This window comes from Phalacrocorax carbo, chromosome 6 (genome assembly GCF_963921805.1).
Source record: "Phalacrocorax carbo chromosome 6, bPhaCar2.1, whole genome shotgun sequence".
Classification (NCBI taxonomy): Eukaryota; Metazoa; Chordata; class Aves; order Suliformes; family Phalacrocoracidae; genus Phalacrocorax; species Phalacrocorax carbo.
Genome location: NC_087518.1, coordinates 33,161,863 through 33,177,327, shown reverse-complemented (window position 1 = coordinate 33,177,327; position 15,465 = coordinate 33,161,863). Strand labels below are relative to the sequence as shown.

Here is a 15,465-nt window from a genome sequence, read left to right as displayed (position 1 = left end):
CATAATTAATACACCGGTCAAACAGCTCAGAGAAAGTGAGTTACCTGATGAATTTACCCCATTCTTGCCCTTTTCTGCTGGTGAATCAAGCCCTCCCTCTTCAGAGAGCATCACAAGTAGCAGGATGGATTCTAAGCTTGGGTCCAAACCCCACTCAATGCAGGGCCAATGGAATTAGATCACCCTCCCTGAGGATGCCCCAGCAGAGCACAGCGCTCCTGCTTTGGGGATGCCAGGAGGCAGGGACACCAGGCCAAAGTCCTGCCCTCAGCGCAATTCAGAGCAACCTTAAAGCCTCCATCATCTTTGCTTGCTCTTTCTAGGTTTTGGGGCCATGACACAAGCATATTGCACAGCTGCAAAGCTGCTGATCCCATCTTTCCTAGCATCTTTGAAAGCCCTGAACCAGGTACCGATGGCTCCCTGCAAAGTGTGATGAGGGTGAACACAAAATCTGCCTTCACCAGCCTTCAATCTGGGGGATGAAATGATCCCCCAAGGCCACCTCTTCCTGGAGGAGACCCCAGGATTTGGTACATGATGGCGCATCCCCTCTGCAAGCCCGCCCTGTGCCTCCCTCCTGCGACACCTCTCCGCAGATGCAGGATTTGGCAGGGGCAGGAGAGGGTAGTGAAACTGTGTTTGCACAAACGGAACCTGGTGGAAAGTCATTGCCAGGAGGCTGGAGAGCCAGCCCCGCAAAGACAAACACAGCACATGCGACCATGTAGCAAGCAGGAGTTAGATGAACTCATGCTAACGAAGAGGTCTGAGACACCAAGGATATTTACCCAAACCTGGGTGATACCACCTCCTCACATGCTGATGTAGTGGAAAATAACCCCTTCCCTTGAGCCAGGCTTTTACCGTGCAACTCCTCTCCCGGAGCAAGGTCCATGGCAGTACACAGGGACTTTGCAGTTTGGCCCAAGGCTTTATCCCTGGGAGGACAAAGGCTTCACCCCAGCCCGGGAACTCTGCGCCCAGCAATGTGGAGCAGGGCTGTCAGGGCTGCAGAAGGAGCCCCTGGGGACCACACAGGGTGGAGGGGTGCCTGGGAGGGGAGGCAATGCCACTGGAGCCCAGCAGCTCTGTGGGAGGGACTGACTCACTCCGCAGCGCAGCGGCTGTGGGAAACCAACCGCTGGGGAAGAGGAGCTGGGAAGGACGGGGCAAAGCATGTGAGCAGCATGAGGGCCAGATCCTGCACCAGGAGAATGCAGGATGCCTCTCTCCCCCAAAAGCCAGAGCCGTGGTCTGCCAGCCCCAGGGTCACCCAATGTCCCACCCCCACCTGTCCCCAGCAGCACAAAGCCCTTTCCTTCATCACCCACCCCATCCCCTCACCAGGCCGGGGGAACGGCACTGCCCTTTGTACGAGGTGCCAATGTCAGGCATGTCCCATCACCGTGGCATATGGCATATGAATCATTCACAAAGCTGGGGAATTAATTATTCATCCAAACAAAAGACCAAACACTTCACTAATTGTCCTGGAAGGAGGGAGCTGGGAAAGGGGTGGGTGATGGGGCAGACATCAGGTTGGAGACCAGCATCATGCATGAAAGGAAAAGAAGGGAAGAGGAAAAAAGTCTAGTCTGGTGTGAGCAAAGTACTGCTCCGCTTTTGGACTCAGGGTTGTCTCTTTACTCGTTTATCCTATAGGACAACACTCCTTGTAATCGTACAGGCTCTGGCAGAATAATCCTGTTGGGACGATGCACTTTTGCTCCGATTTAACACTTATTCTCCAAGCCGTGTATCTGCTCCCCCAGACTTCCTTGCTTGGAGATGTGCTGTCCTCCCTCAGTTAGGAAAATGCAGATGCCAGCACTGGGGAAAGAACCTGTTCCCAGCCTGCATGTGCACATGCATATGTGTGTGTGCTCTTGCACATGCATGGGGTATCATGCATGCTGCTAGAGGTTGGTAACCCAAACCACGAGGGGATGCAGCATACGAATATTCCTGCACAGAGCTTCTGCCAGCACCAATTCAAGGGCCTCCCCTCTATCTCTGGACCTGTGAGACCAAAAAGACCACCTAAGAAACAAAATTTCGGTTGTGCAAGGTGCACTAAATACCAGAGGGCAAAGCATCCTCACCTCTGCCATGGAGGAGCTCAGCGGAGTTGCAAAAAGGGCACCGGGCACTTTCCAGGGTGGTCATCCCAAAATCCAGTCAGCACCACAATGAGCAACAACCTGCCCTCCTTGTTCCCGTGCTCACATTGCAGCCTTGTAGCAAAGAGGAAAGCAGCCTCCTAGGAACAACTCCCTCCAGCTTCACACCCTAGCCGTGGCTGAAAATCAGGGCACGTGTTTGCACAGAATTTCACCGGGAGGTCAGAGGGACAAGCCCAGCTCACAACTGCTGCTTGCCTTTGCAGGGAGAGGACTTTAGTTTTTGGGCAAGCCGTCCGGGCTTCGAGAGCCAGGCTTTCCTCCACTGGCACAGGCTGGCACCCCTCCAGTCGGCTCCAGGTTTGCTAAAGATACAGCAAGCACCACTGGCGATCATTCATTTCTGCCTTCCCTTGGCCATGGTCCACCCCACAGAATCTCTTAATGAAAACCACAGTACCCAAGGGCTTCACAAAAGGCATCCAGGTGTAGCAGCTGTTATTAAACCCTTCGAAAAACCCAGACGCCAGCTCTTCTTTTTAGTGACCCCGGTGCATTTATCCTAGTTTTATAGCAGCTGCTTCCCCTACTCCTCAGTAGCACAACTTCACAAGGGCCTTTTGATTTCCATTTTGATTTTCTCCCCATTGTTAGAAGTGTTCCCCCACCCCTTCACCTCTCACATAACGTGTTATTGTATTACCGCTGCAACTGCTATTAAAAAAGCCAGCGCGGTGCTATGATGCTCAGGCATTGGAGTGTGTGAAGCACACACCCACTGGGATATTTTCAGAGGAAGTTTAACCCTTCTTTTTCCATGAGCTCCTTCAGATACAGTGTAGGACAAGGGGGGCTGGTGTAGGGTCCTCGTTCTCTAGTTGTTACACTAACAGCACCCAGGGAGCACAGAGCTGATGCTCCAGTTGCTGGTGGCTGAAGGTTCTTCAACCTCACCCTCTTGGGACCACCCCAGTTAAGAGGTCACCAAGGTTCTGCTGCCCCTTCTGACCATTTCTGAGCAGTTTTCCTCTTTTTGGTCCAGGACACACTGTATCGAGCAGGTCATGAGTCCAGCTTCAGCACCCGGCCAGGTCTGGTTCATGCATGGGCAAGGCAAGGAGCATCCCCAGGCCCCGGCGGAAACACAGGCATTCCCCTCCCCAGCTCTGCCTCAGAACAAGTGAAGGTATATTATGCATGATTTCAGAGAAAAATATTTTTAGCTGGGGGAGAACAGGCTGTTTTTTTCAGGCAGCAACGATGATTTGGAAACCACAGGTTATAAAGAAAGTGGGTTTACAAATGTGACTATTAGTTCCCCAGTGGAAGCTTTAGCATCAGGGAGTTTTAGGTGGGCGTTGATTTCCACTGAGATGAAAAAAATCTGGATTTATTGACACGAGAAGCAAACACCAGTTGAACCCAAGTCAGTGACATCCATTCCTGCACAGAGTCCCAGGAGGCCGCTCACAGCAGTAGCCACTCGTTCAGCTAATTTACACCAGGGAGAGCGTGCCCAGGATATCCCACTGCTCATAGAAACCCCAGTGTGGTGTCTGGGGCCATGATGCCACCTGCATTAAGCACCTCTCCCATCAGATATGTGGCAAGAAAGTGCAGAAAGTCCAGAAAGAAAGACTTGTACCCTGTGACACCCTTGGAGAGACAAAGGCCAAGTGAGTGTGATGCTGGGTCCCTCTGGGTCAATCAAGGATGGATTCTGGGGTGGGTCCTGTTCCCAGGGATATCCCCTCTGGTCCCCTCTGGGATGCATCAGCATCCCAAACCAGTCAGCACATCCTGAGGTGAGCACTACCCCACACCTCTGATGCTCACAACATCCCCTCCACCACAGCCACTGCCTCTTGCTAAGTCACAGCAAGATCCCGACAACCATTAACTCTCCCAAGCTCAATAGTCTCTGTCCAGACACTCACGTATTAATCAAGTGCAAAGTTTTAGTCCACAAAGACAATCCTGAACCCGCTGGTCACCCACATACATCCTGCATGAAGACTTCACCACCCTCCTTACACAACTGACACAGTGTGAACCACCAAGTGCAAACCCTGTCCCACAAACTGTTTGCAAGTCATTTGCCAGCTGAGGATTATCTGCTGAAGAAATTTGCCAGTAATTCAGCAGATGAAACAGGCAAGAGTTTTTTACAACCATGGTGCTGAAGAACAGCAGCTTTGCCAGTACCACACAACGAAAGCAAGAGCTGAACAGCACAGAGGAGCCTATGACCTGATACACCTGATCCCCCTGTGACACGACCCTCCCCAAAACTGGTCCAAGATGAAAATCTGCAGGTTGTCTCCTCTACACATCGTACAACAGAATTCACCCTGAAAACCCAGTAAGCCCATGCTGGTGGGCACCAGCAGTGCTGGGGCAAAGCCGGCAGGTAGTCAGGCATTTCTTGGTGAGGCTTTCATCCTGCTGGAGCAAACATCAGGATGCAAGGGGGGTAAGAGTGGTGAAGCAGACCCCAGAGGGCTGTGTCCCATAACCAGCAGTCAGGGGGACCTGGGCATCTCCCAGCACTAACAGCCCTTCACGGACAATCGATTCCCTGGCACAGGGCCTGGCGCGGCACTGAAAGTTGCTGGCGAGGTTTTCACAAGTGAGTAATTGCTGAACGCTGACTCAGCACCAGCTCGGTTACAGTCAGCTCACCCAGAGCGGCAGGGAGGGCAGGGAGAGGTCCACGGCAAACCCCCGCTCCCAGCCTAGTGCTTCCCCTTGGCCCAGGCCCCAAAGGATGCCTGGGCCAGGAGGCGGACGACAGGCATTTCCCAGCCAGCCGGCCGCTTTCTGCACACTCAGCCCAGCACCACAGCTGCACAGTGAGGCTGCAACATCCCCTCTTGTTGCTACCAGGGGTGACGTGTCCCACGCTGTCCCCAGAGATGTGACTGGCCCAGGAGCTGTGCCCAGCCGCTCTCCCCACAGCACTGAGCCCGCCTGGCCACAGAGCCCTCCCCTGAGAGTCACTTAGCAGATGCAGAAGAGTCAGCAGCATCCTGTGCCATGGCTGCACCACCCGCAGGCAGCCCGCTTGCTGCCCACCAAGAAGCATCACCCCACCACCAGCACACCGAGATACCCTGCCAGCAAGGCTGTCCAGGCCCACATTGGACCAAGGGAGTCAAAACATTCCTAGTCACATTCTCCTCAGCCCTTCTCCTGAGCACAGTCCCAACCTGCACCTTTTCACCACAACCAAGCAGCACCTATTGCCATGTTCTTTGCAGCACCAGGCTCAGCATCCACCTTCCTCCTCCAAACACCCAAACGGGTGTCATGTCCCACGTCGTGCCACCACCCAGAAGGCTGTAAGCCAAGAGACAGGACTGTACAGCAAGCAACTCAGGAGACACCCTAGGTATCCCGCCTGACTCCTGTGGCTCAGTTTCCCAGTCAGCCCTACAGCTGCTCTGCACCCAGCAGAGCTCATGTAGTGCTCAGAGATCCACAGACACCAGCTGTTTGTACACACCAAACCAGCTCCTCTGAATGTGGCATTTCCATCAGCATGGAAACAAGCGGCAGCCATGATCCAGGCACCCCTTCCCCAGGACCCCTTGGTGGCTACAGGCACCCACCTGCCTTCCACACAGCGAGGGGCTCTGGTGGGGTCACCCTGTAGGGCTTCTGCTTAAGCCAATTGCCAGTGTTGGCTAACACAAGTCAAAATGCCCCTGCTCATTTCTACACCACCAGCACAGCCCATCACAACACAAGCAGGACTCCGATCTGGGCCACATCACGTGACACAGCCAGTGACACAACCAGTACCCACAAAGCTCTGTGCACTACCACCCCCAGCATCGCTGCTGCGTGTTGGGATGCTGAGCGAGCATCACCTGGGAACACAGCCCCACCCAGACCTTGTTCCCAAACCCCCAGCACTGGGCCAAGGCTGGAAAATGCTTGGGAAGGCAAAAGGAGAAGAGATTTTCTCCCTGCCCTTGAGGGCTTTGACCAAGACCACTCCCAGACTATGTCCAGTTGGTCAGACTGCACTCCCACTCCATCCCCACCTCACCCCATGCCCAAATGGGTGACAGACACCAGACCACAAGCTGAGGAATGCTTAACATGATGCCCTCAGAGCCAGCCATCCTCACCTGATGGGGAACCTTTTTCCTCCATTAGCTGCTCACAGCAAAGCCAACACAGGAGCCTCCAGCACAGGGAGCCTCCCCTCCTTTATTGGGATGAAGAACCAGCACTGACAACAGCAAACCAGAGCCTTGCCCCGCATCCTGGAGCTCATGTCCCCACAGGGGTGAGCCCCCATGCCCGACTGCCCAGCCCTACCAACAGCCCCACACCGCCTGACTTACCCACTGAGGACCACGATGAAGTCCATGACGTTCCAGCCGTTGCGCAGGTACGAGCCTTTGTGGAAAACGAACCCCAGAGCCACGATCTTAATCCCAGCCTCGAAGCAGAAAATCCCAATAAAGTAGGGCTCCGTCTTCTCCTGCCAGAGGGGAACCAGTGACACAGTCAGAGGAGGAGACAGAGCAAACACCACCAGACATTTCACATTAACCCAACTCATGTCCCATCCTACCTTCCCCAGCCCCATCCTCCCCTTTGGGAACTTTCCCAGCTATTCCTCAGCCAGCATCAACCTTGGAAACAAAAAGTAGGGGCTAGGACCCAGTCAAGTTGCCCAGACCCCCTTCCCTACCCCACTTTTTAAGGTGCTTAAACCTTCCTGAACCCTTTCCATGGAGGAGGATTATGCGTCAGCAGCCCCAGGAAGGCTGGACAGGTTGGTCCTAGAAGAAACCTCCTGCTTTACCACCCTGAAAACAGCAGAAATTTGCTGGTAGGATAGGGTTGCTCCTCTCAGCTGGTCCCTGCCACTCACCTACGGGGTGGAGAGGGATGGACACAAGGTACTTACTAATCTCCGTGACATGGGCGTCTTGTCGTCCTCAGGGAGGTGCTGCTCGAGGGCCAGCACAATGCAGTTGGCAATGATGGTTGCCAGGATCATGTACTCGAAGGGAGTGGAGGGGAGTTAAGGAGCAGAGAAGAGGTGGATGATGACCCAGACCCACCAGCCCACCCCTTCCCATGCCTCGTTTCACCTGCTTGTTAGCCACCACCACCGCTTTCCACACAGGAACATGTGCACATGCAGCCCAGCTTTCAACTCCTGCTGCTCCCAGGCAGGAGGGTGGAGCCCACCTTGGTGCTTTTGGGAAACAAGCGGGTGACAAGAACTGAGAACTAGGCTCTGACCAGGTTGGGCTTCGTCTGGAAAAGGGCTTGCCGTTGTCCCTAGAAGCATCAGGGAGGCCCTCCTTGGCATGGCATGTTGGTGGTTGGGGCTGGCACATCCCTGTACGCCACGTCCCTTCTGCTTGCCTTCTCTTTTCCATCATGAAGCAGCAGGAGATGGGGCTTGAAGGGGGTGTATCACGGGCTACCATCAGCCCTGATCCTAAAGCATCCCTGTGGGAGCAGCTATCTTCACGGCCCGAGGAGGACAGGGCATCCATGGCAGATCCTGGGGACCCAACCCAGACCAACTCACCCTGTGCCCTGCATTGGTAAGGTAGACATGCCCTAGGAACCAAGAGTCCCTTGCCAAGCACCCCACAGATGGCAGGGTGAGCCCAGGCAGCACTGGGAACTGCAGAGCACCAGACTGAGCACTCACAGCTCAAGACACAGATGATGCCCGGGTCTGAGCTCCAGTTCCAGCAGCGTCGAAAGTCCCCACAGAGACATCCCAGCTTAGCCATGCTTCAGTGACACCCCAAGGGGTAGTGGCACATTATCAGCAGGATCTGGTTGGACCCTTACGAGCGTCCTAAATCCTACAGCCAGGTCTAGCGTTTACGCACCCTTCTCCAGGAGCAGCATCGCACCAGGACAAGTAGAAACAGATGCTGGCATCTGAGGACCTGAGTGAGTAGGGAGGGGAGGCAGAGGAAAGGGCAAGCTGACACCAAGGAAAGCACCCCACACCCAGCTCCCTCCTGCCTTTTGATTCACAGGGGCCACCAGGAGCAAAGCAGGAATGTGAAGCTCCCTCCTCCTGCCTGGCCCACTGTCAAGCCCTGAGAACAAAGCACTTCCAACCAACAGGACAGCCACACCTTTCCAACTTCCCATTGACCTTTACCACATCTTTACAATAAAAGCCCTGTTGTCCTCACTAACAAAATGAGGTGAGATGCATCAGCAGGCAGCACACCCCTTCTCCACTCCCTCCATGCCAAAAACCCACAGCTATATTACTGCCACCACTGGTGTCAGCAGCCACCCCAGGAGGGGAGTGCCACCTTCCCAAGGCTCACGTCTGTGAAAAGGAGATATGATCCCACCTGGGATGGATTTGCCCATAAAGAAATCATCCACACTCCTGCCATATCAAGCCAGCACAAGGGAGCAGCACCCCAGCTGAGCCCTTCCCCACCACACCGGGCTTCTCCAGACTCGTCAGCTTCAGGTTTGCACCAGTTAGGCCAGGAGGTGCCAGATGCCTGGGCCATCAGCCCCGGGAAAAAGGATGATTTTCTTTCACAACCTTGCCTTTTGGCTGCCGAAGCCACTGACTACAACAAGATGCTTTAAACCAGGGGCCCTGAGCCCATGGGTGAGAGAAGACATACCAGCGCTGGCCATGAGCATGGGAAACTGGAAACCATGAAGTGACCCCAGCAGCAGTGACCCTGTGCACACTGCAGCTTGCAGACAAGGTGGGAGCAGGGCTGGGCATACAGAGCAGGTCCCCAGAGAGCCGGCTAGGAGGGGCAGCCAAGAAGAGCCTGCTGGAACTGGGATGTATTTAGCCTGGTAGGGAGAAGAGCCAGGAATGATTCAGCCAAGGCATTTAAAAGGCTACTCAGTTAAATTAATGGTCACTAAGTTAAAGGCAAACCAAAAGAGAGACCGCTGCAGAGCTCACAGCTGTGGGCTCAGACCTTGGTGCCAGCCAGGAATGAACTGCTAGCAGCTCCTTGTGTTTGGGGGGAGGCCAGACCCCAGAAGGTTTCCTCTAAGGCTTAATAAAAGTGAGGATTTCATTGCATAGCTCCTGCAAAAGCCACGTACTTCCCCTGCTTCCCACCTCTGGCCACACACTTCAGCTGATACGCAGACTGCGGCGCTTGGCCCCGAGCCACGAGCCTATTTGGGGTCTTTTTGTTTCATTTTCCTGAAAGTCTGCGAGCAATTAGCACAGGCTTAAAAGAAAACAGCACGTTAGTGGGGCGGTGCAGCCAGCTCCCCAGGCACTAAGCACATTTGCCTAGATAAGAAGTGTGGGAACGGCGCAGTGAGTCCGTCTGTCTGCCCCAGTGCAGCTAACCCCGCCGAGCATCCCACGCTCCTCCCCACTGCACCAGGCATCTACCGCTGCTTCCACCCTCCTGTGGCCATTAGTCCCACAGGGGAAACAGCCAGGTGGGAAAAACCCAACTTCTCCGAAGCCAGCAGCATGGGAGCCCTGCTTGGCAGTGGCTGGGGAGCTCAGGACCACCTCTGACAGCTCAGCTCGAGCCTGTATTTCCCTGCTGGCTCCAACATCTGGCTTGACAGTGCAAGGACAGTGCATGTCTGTCACAGCACAGGACCGTGTCCCCACCCCACCTCTGGTGAGCGAACGGTATGTGGGTCAGCAGGTACCAAGTCTAAAGGAAACAGGGCAATCGCTGCTGTAAGCAGTGATCTAAGCACAAGGCCACTGCCAAAAGTGACCCTCCAAACCCCACTGGCCCAGTTTTCTGAGGACCCCAGCCTGGGTTATCACATCTGGAACTGTGTAAGAGCTGCAAGGCGTCAGCCCTGTGGAAACAAGCCCCTGTAGCTCCAGCTGTGACAGGTTTTGAGAGATAAAGGGTAAGAAAATCCTCCCCAAGGGATGGCAGGAACATCTGGCTGAACTGGGGGAAATTTTTTTCACATACTTCACTTCCATCAAGCAAGCATCCTCCCAGCTCAGGGCTGGAGCCCACCAGACAACTCTCTATCAATCTTTTGTTTCCTCTCTCATTAGATGTCTAATTACACAACCTTCCAGCCACCCAAAACGCAGAGTAGCACTCGCCTCCCTCCAAGCCCAGTAATGAAATCCTGTCTCCCCCCAGCCTTCTCCTCCTTCGTCTGGCTTCTTCTGGAGGATCATTAGGGAGCCGATAAAAATAGGTTTTCTTATTGATTTATCTCCTTTACCCAACACTCTCTCCCCTGCACCATTGACTTGTTTCCTTAGCAACTCGGCCGATCCCAGTGCACGCCACACCTGTAGCTCCATGCTTCCCTCCCAGTGCGTTTGAGGTGGGGAAGGTACCCCGAGGCCACATGAGCATCTCCCCCCCAAACCCATGCCCCAGCCCACCTAGAGCAGGCACTGTGAACTAAGCCCATGCCTAGAGCTGGAGTTTCTTGTTGGGTCTGGCAGGAAATGGCAGCGAGCACCAGGGAGATGTCCAGCCACTGGTGGATGCTTGCTTCCAGCTGTGACCCATCCTCTTCAGCTCCCTCCCCAGCTGAGAGCCAAAACCAGCCCACCCAGAAGATCTATACTGCTAATGCAGGGAGTGTGCCCAGCTCCAAGCCCTGAAGATGGATTTATGGTGCTGATGGCACATTGATGCAACCTCCCCAAGGGGCTGGATGCAAGACAAATCCCTCCCTGGACAAAGGCAAAGGCTGGGAGCTGCGGAGAGCCCCATTCCTTCTCTCCACTGCTGTGACCGCTCCTCCTCCCCGTTCCTGGGCAGGCAGGTGGGGAAGGAATAGAAGAGCCAGAGGAGTGAGGCCACATAGGCATCTCCAAAAGGGCTCTTGAACCCTACCTCAGAGGGCCAGCAGGAAGGCAGGAACTAGTTAACCCCTCACCCTGCTTGCATCACCCAGCCAAACTCCAACATCTCCTAGAAACTTAAGTCTCCATTTCCCAGTCCTCTTCAGGCTTCCCCCAGGACCTGCTACGGTCACTAATGGGCTTTCCCTGCTCCCCTGGTATCACTGAGAGGGAGCTTCAGTTCCTACATCTGTGGACTTCATCTTGCTGGTCCCAATCCCACCACTGCTGCCTGCCTCACACAGACACAGCATGAAAGGAAGACAGACCCACCTCTTCAACATCCCCAGCCCTAGGATGCCCCAACCCCCCTCCTCGCAGCTCCATACCCCAGCAGGAAAGAGAGCACTTCTCCAAGGTTGTTTTCCAAGAGAAACCCAAAATGCCAAATGGAGCAAAGGAGATGAGTGGCCCTAATTCAACTCCGGGTTTCCCCAGCCCTACAGCACCTCCCTGGCTTGTCCCCAAGGACACAGAGGATCTTCCCCCAGCAGATAAGGCTATCCAGTGCCCTCAAGCAGCCACAGAGCCATGACCCCTCATAGCTGTCGCCATCTCTGCGCCCTGCCCCACTCAGTGCTCCAAGCCCATCTGTGCTCTGTTGGGGTTGACAGAAAGTGACATCCAGAAGGACAAGGTACCAACAGACCCCAAATCCTCCAGCCATTCTTTGGATGCGAGCCAGTTCCTGCGTGCCTGTCACACACAGCAAAACAGGCTCAGGAGAGCGAGTGTGGGCTCAGGGTTGTGCTCGTGTCCCTGTGCAGCTCACAGGGAGCACCCAGGCAAGGTGCTCAGCCTGCCTAAATCTCACTTCACAGACATGCCTCAATTAGGGGGATTCCACTTTGTATCTGTGGCCATAAGCATCACTGCTTATGACTCCAAAACGTGGTGGTCCGGTCTCCATCGGGGACTAAACCAAAGGCAGTGCCAGCCAGGAACTGGTCGGGCCAGAGCTGCCCACACTGCTGCCACTCCCGTAGGGATGCAGGACACCTGCCTGCCACGTGCACACAGCTCCGTGGAGAAGCGTCTCCATCTCCCCCACCTCATCCTGCGCTTAAAAACTGGAAATCAAATCTCTCTCCTCTCCTCCTTTTTCTTTTTTTTTTTTTAACAAAAAAGAACCACATCATGTGATTTTCCTGCCTTAACATCAGTTTTTTAACTTTGGTTGCCACAGCAACAGGATGCAACTTGGTGTCACCATGACAACAGCTGCCTCTGTTCAAATTCACCATCTGACAGGCAGCCTCGCTCTCTCCGGCTGTCAAAAAGATGGACCTGCCATTACACCTACTCGCCCCTCCCTAGAAAAAAACATTTTAAAAATCTGATGAATGAAGGGCACAAAAAACAGCCTTGGAGGGGAGGAGGAGAAAAAGAGATGTTCTTGGGTAGCGCAAGGAGGGAACTGCCCAAGGATGGCACGACATGGCGCAGCTCTTCCCACAGGGAGGTGAGACCTTGCAAAATCTTGGCTGGGCAAGAGAAAAGGTGCAGGAGGTGCTTGCTTAGGTGTGGCATAACACTACCAGGGTCCCCAAGGGGCAGTGCCCACAGAGACCATCAGAGATGCCCAGGTCAAAGCAAGGGTCATGATCAAAACGGTTCAGACACACATGGGCGTGCATCCCACAGAGCAAGATTCCCATGTGTGCTGGACTGGGGATATGCGCTGCTGTGTTGCAGACACCCTGACTGCTCTTGGCCAGCCCAACACCAGATTTGGTCCCCAAAGGGGCTGAGATAGGAGAAAGCCCTTGCTGCAGGGAACAGCAAGGGCCCCAGAGGGCTGACAGACATCCCTGTCCCCTGCCAAACCGAGGGGACAGGTACAGTGGACAGTGTGTGCCTGCAGCCAGATGCTGTCCTTGGGGACAGAGCCAGAGCCACACAATGTCATCTGGCCTCTCTGGGGCAGGAGAGGGATCTTATCCAGGTCAAATGTGATTAACGGATGAAGAACCGAGCAGATACAGATGAGCTGCAGCCCATCTCATGTGCTAACTGAATTGCAGCTTTCCAGGCAGCCAAACAAATGAAATCAGGGCTAAAGGCCTGGCCATCAGCAGAAGGAGAGCAGGCAGGACAAGGCTTTGTTTCCAAAGGAGGAGTAGATGTTCCTATAGCCAAACCAGCGGCTATCTCACATGCTGAGCAGGACCAGTAAAAAGAACAGATCCAGTGGAGGTAACCCACTGGGCTTTCCAGTGAGGAACTCAGCAAAGACTCGTCTCCCGACAGAATTGTATCCCAATCCCAGTTGCTCGTATTTCTCCTCCTTCCCCTCCATGCATCATCCCTATTTACACTGGGAAGCCAAACTGCAGAGGCTGCTGGTTATAATTATACAGTTACCCAGCAGATATACAGGCCTGAATCACCAGTTATTTTTAGCCCTATTACCTAGTCAACTGGAGCTGGATGAAGAAGAGCCTCTACTCCTCCCCGCACTCCACCTCAGCCCCCTTGGCTTTCCTTGGTGCCGTGCCCACTCCAACCCACAGTGCTGGGACCAGCCTATCTCCCTCCTGGGGCCAGCAGCTCTCATCAACTGTGGCCAAAATCCAATGCTCACCTCCCGAAACCACCCTCGCCCTCACCCAGGAGAGATGCCACGGGCTCTGGGCCAGGCAGCTGAGATGCTCACACGTTAAAAGGCACTAACTGAGTCTGCCAGGCTAAAAGGATGGAAGCAACTTGCCTGGCCAACATGACTAAACTTGTCACCAAAAAGCCTTGTCCATCCCCAAGCCCTCAACAGCTCAGGCAGTGTGGAGGAGCTCTGGGGCGGATGAGTTTCTTGGAAAGAGATGGCAGCTATGTGGGGGATGGCCAGGGATGCTCAGTTCCCGTGCCTGGAACACGCCTGTTCCCAGCACTCACACGGGGATATGTCACTTACTTCTGGAAAAAAAAAAAATATAATGAGCCCATCTCCCTCATGCATTGCAAATTCCAGGAAAGAATAATGCTGGGGAGTTTTTACCGCGCAGTGGTGAAGCTCTAGTCTCTAGGAGACAGCAGCTGCCTGGAGATGAGACATCACGCCAGCACGGGACCCCTGCCCACGTGGGGAGCACCAGGCCAGCAGCAGCACACCAGCTCCTTCTTACTTTAAATGAAAGCCAAAGGGGTGACAGCCCTCTCATACCATGCTAAAAAAGCACATGAACAATTTGGCATATTCTGGAAAAGCAGGCAGGCCAGCCTGGCCGCTACCCTGCAGTCCCCAGCTGCTGCGTCCCCCATCCTCACTACCACACCGATGCTCCTGCAGTCACCCACATAGCACGTGCTGCCAGCAGGGGCAGATTCAGGGATACCATGGGGAATTCAGCCCCTCCAAGCTGCTCCTTCACTGCCAGGTCACCCCCCTCAAAGCCTGGGGGATTTGCAGCTCCCCAGCCAGGACCAGCTCCTGCCTGGCAGAGGCTCAACCTGACATGTCAGAGCTGCAAAGGGACTATTTCCCCAGTGATGCTCAGTGGGGTGGGTGACCCATCCTGCATCCCTGCACCTCACCAGAGGGTTTCCCCAAAGTACCTGTTGCACCAGGCCAAGGCGTTGCTGCTTGGCACAGGGGCAAGCTCTCCCGCGCCCGCCAGAGGAGCCAGCAAGTTAACCAACAAGTTGCAGGGAGAGAAAGCAGCAGCGGCAAGAGCTGCATGTAATCACCACTGCAGAAAACGGCACGGGGAGGGTCCTAAAGCCAAAGCGCGGTCACGCTGAAGTTTTCAGGCTCAGGTCCTCTGTGGGGGCAAAGCCCAGGAGGGCTCTTTGGTAGCAGCAAGGCGGTGAGCCCAGGATGATGGGGAGCTGTGTGCTGCGGGACTGGGCACCAGCCAGGATACCCAGGGGCACCGCAGGGGAGGTGGGAGGGGAGGGACGTGCACAGGGGTGTATGAAACGATGGAGAAGCAGGGGAAGGAGCGGGGGGATCTGTGCCCTCCATCTAGCCCTTGGAGGGAGGTCCTTGGGTTAAACCACGGCCCCTGCACCAGTCCACCAAGAGGTTGTGGGGCACAGCCAGAGGTTTTCAGCATCTTCCCCTCTGCCACAGGGAGGGGGCAGCCAGTTTCCAGAGCCACCGTGGGAGGCCAGAGGCTGAAGGGTGAGGATGGCCATGCCCTACCAGGTGTGATCAGCAGCAAAGGGAACACACTCCAGCAAGTGCAGGAGGGGACAAAGCCACCACCCAGCAGGGTCTAGAGAGTCACAAGCTCTTGGGGGTCTGTGCCCAGTGGGATGGGTGGCTCCGGGTGGGGTGGGGTGACAAAACTCCAGCAAGGCATGAAGGCATAGAGGAAAGGCTGTGACCCCCCACCAGCTGCACACGTATAAGGCACCCTAAAGCATGCAGGTTAAACCAGGATCAGAGACATCCCCCTTGCCAGCATAGGGGGCTTCCAAATCCAAGCCTGAGGAGGGGCTGGGGGGGGTCCCTCTGGGGAGAAGGGGCTCAGCTCCCCACCAGGCACCAAGCAGAGCACA

At 54.9% G+C, this 15,465-nt stretch overlaps 1 protein-coding gene across 3 annotated transcripts in view; it reads right to left on the bottom strand.

Annotated features, from left to right (window-relative positions):
* CACNA1E (calcium voltage-gated channel subunit alpha1 E) overlaps positions 1 to 15,465 on the bottom strand; it is a 139,649-nt gene that overhangs the window by 80,609 nt on the left and 43,575 nt on the right. For 2 of the 3 annotated variants that reach the window (XM_064454525.1, XM_064454526.1), the window contains exons 1-2: positions 7,051 to 7,151; positions 6,479 to 6,618 (exon numbers count right to left, since the gene is read on the bottom strand). In XM_064454525.1, coding sequence (XP_064310595.1) covers positions 6,479 to 6,618; positions 7,051 to 7,143 — 233 coding nt within the window. In that variant the 5' untranslated portion in view covers positions 7,144 to 7,151. Of the gene's footprint in view, positions 1 to 6,478; positions 6,619 to 7,050; positions 7,157 to 15,465 lie in introns of those variants that run through there. The other variant, XM_064454527.1, reaches the window with a different exon arrangement.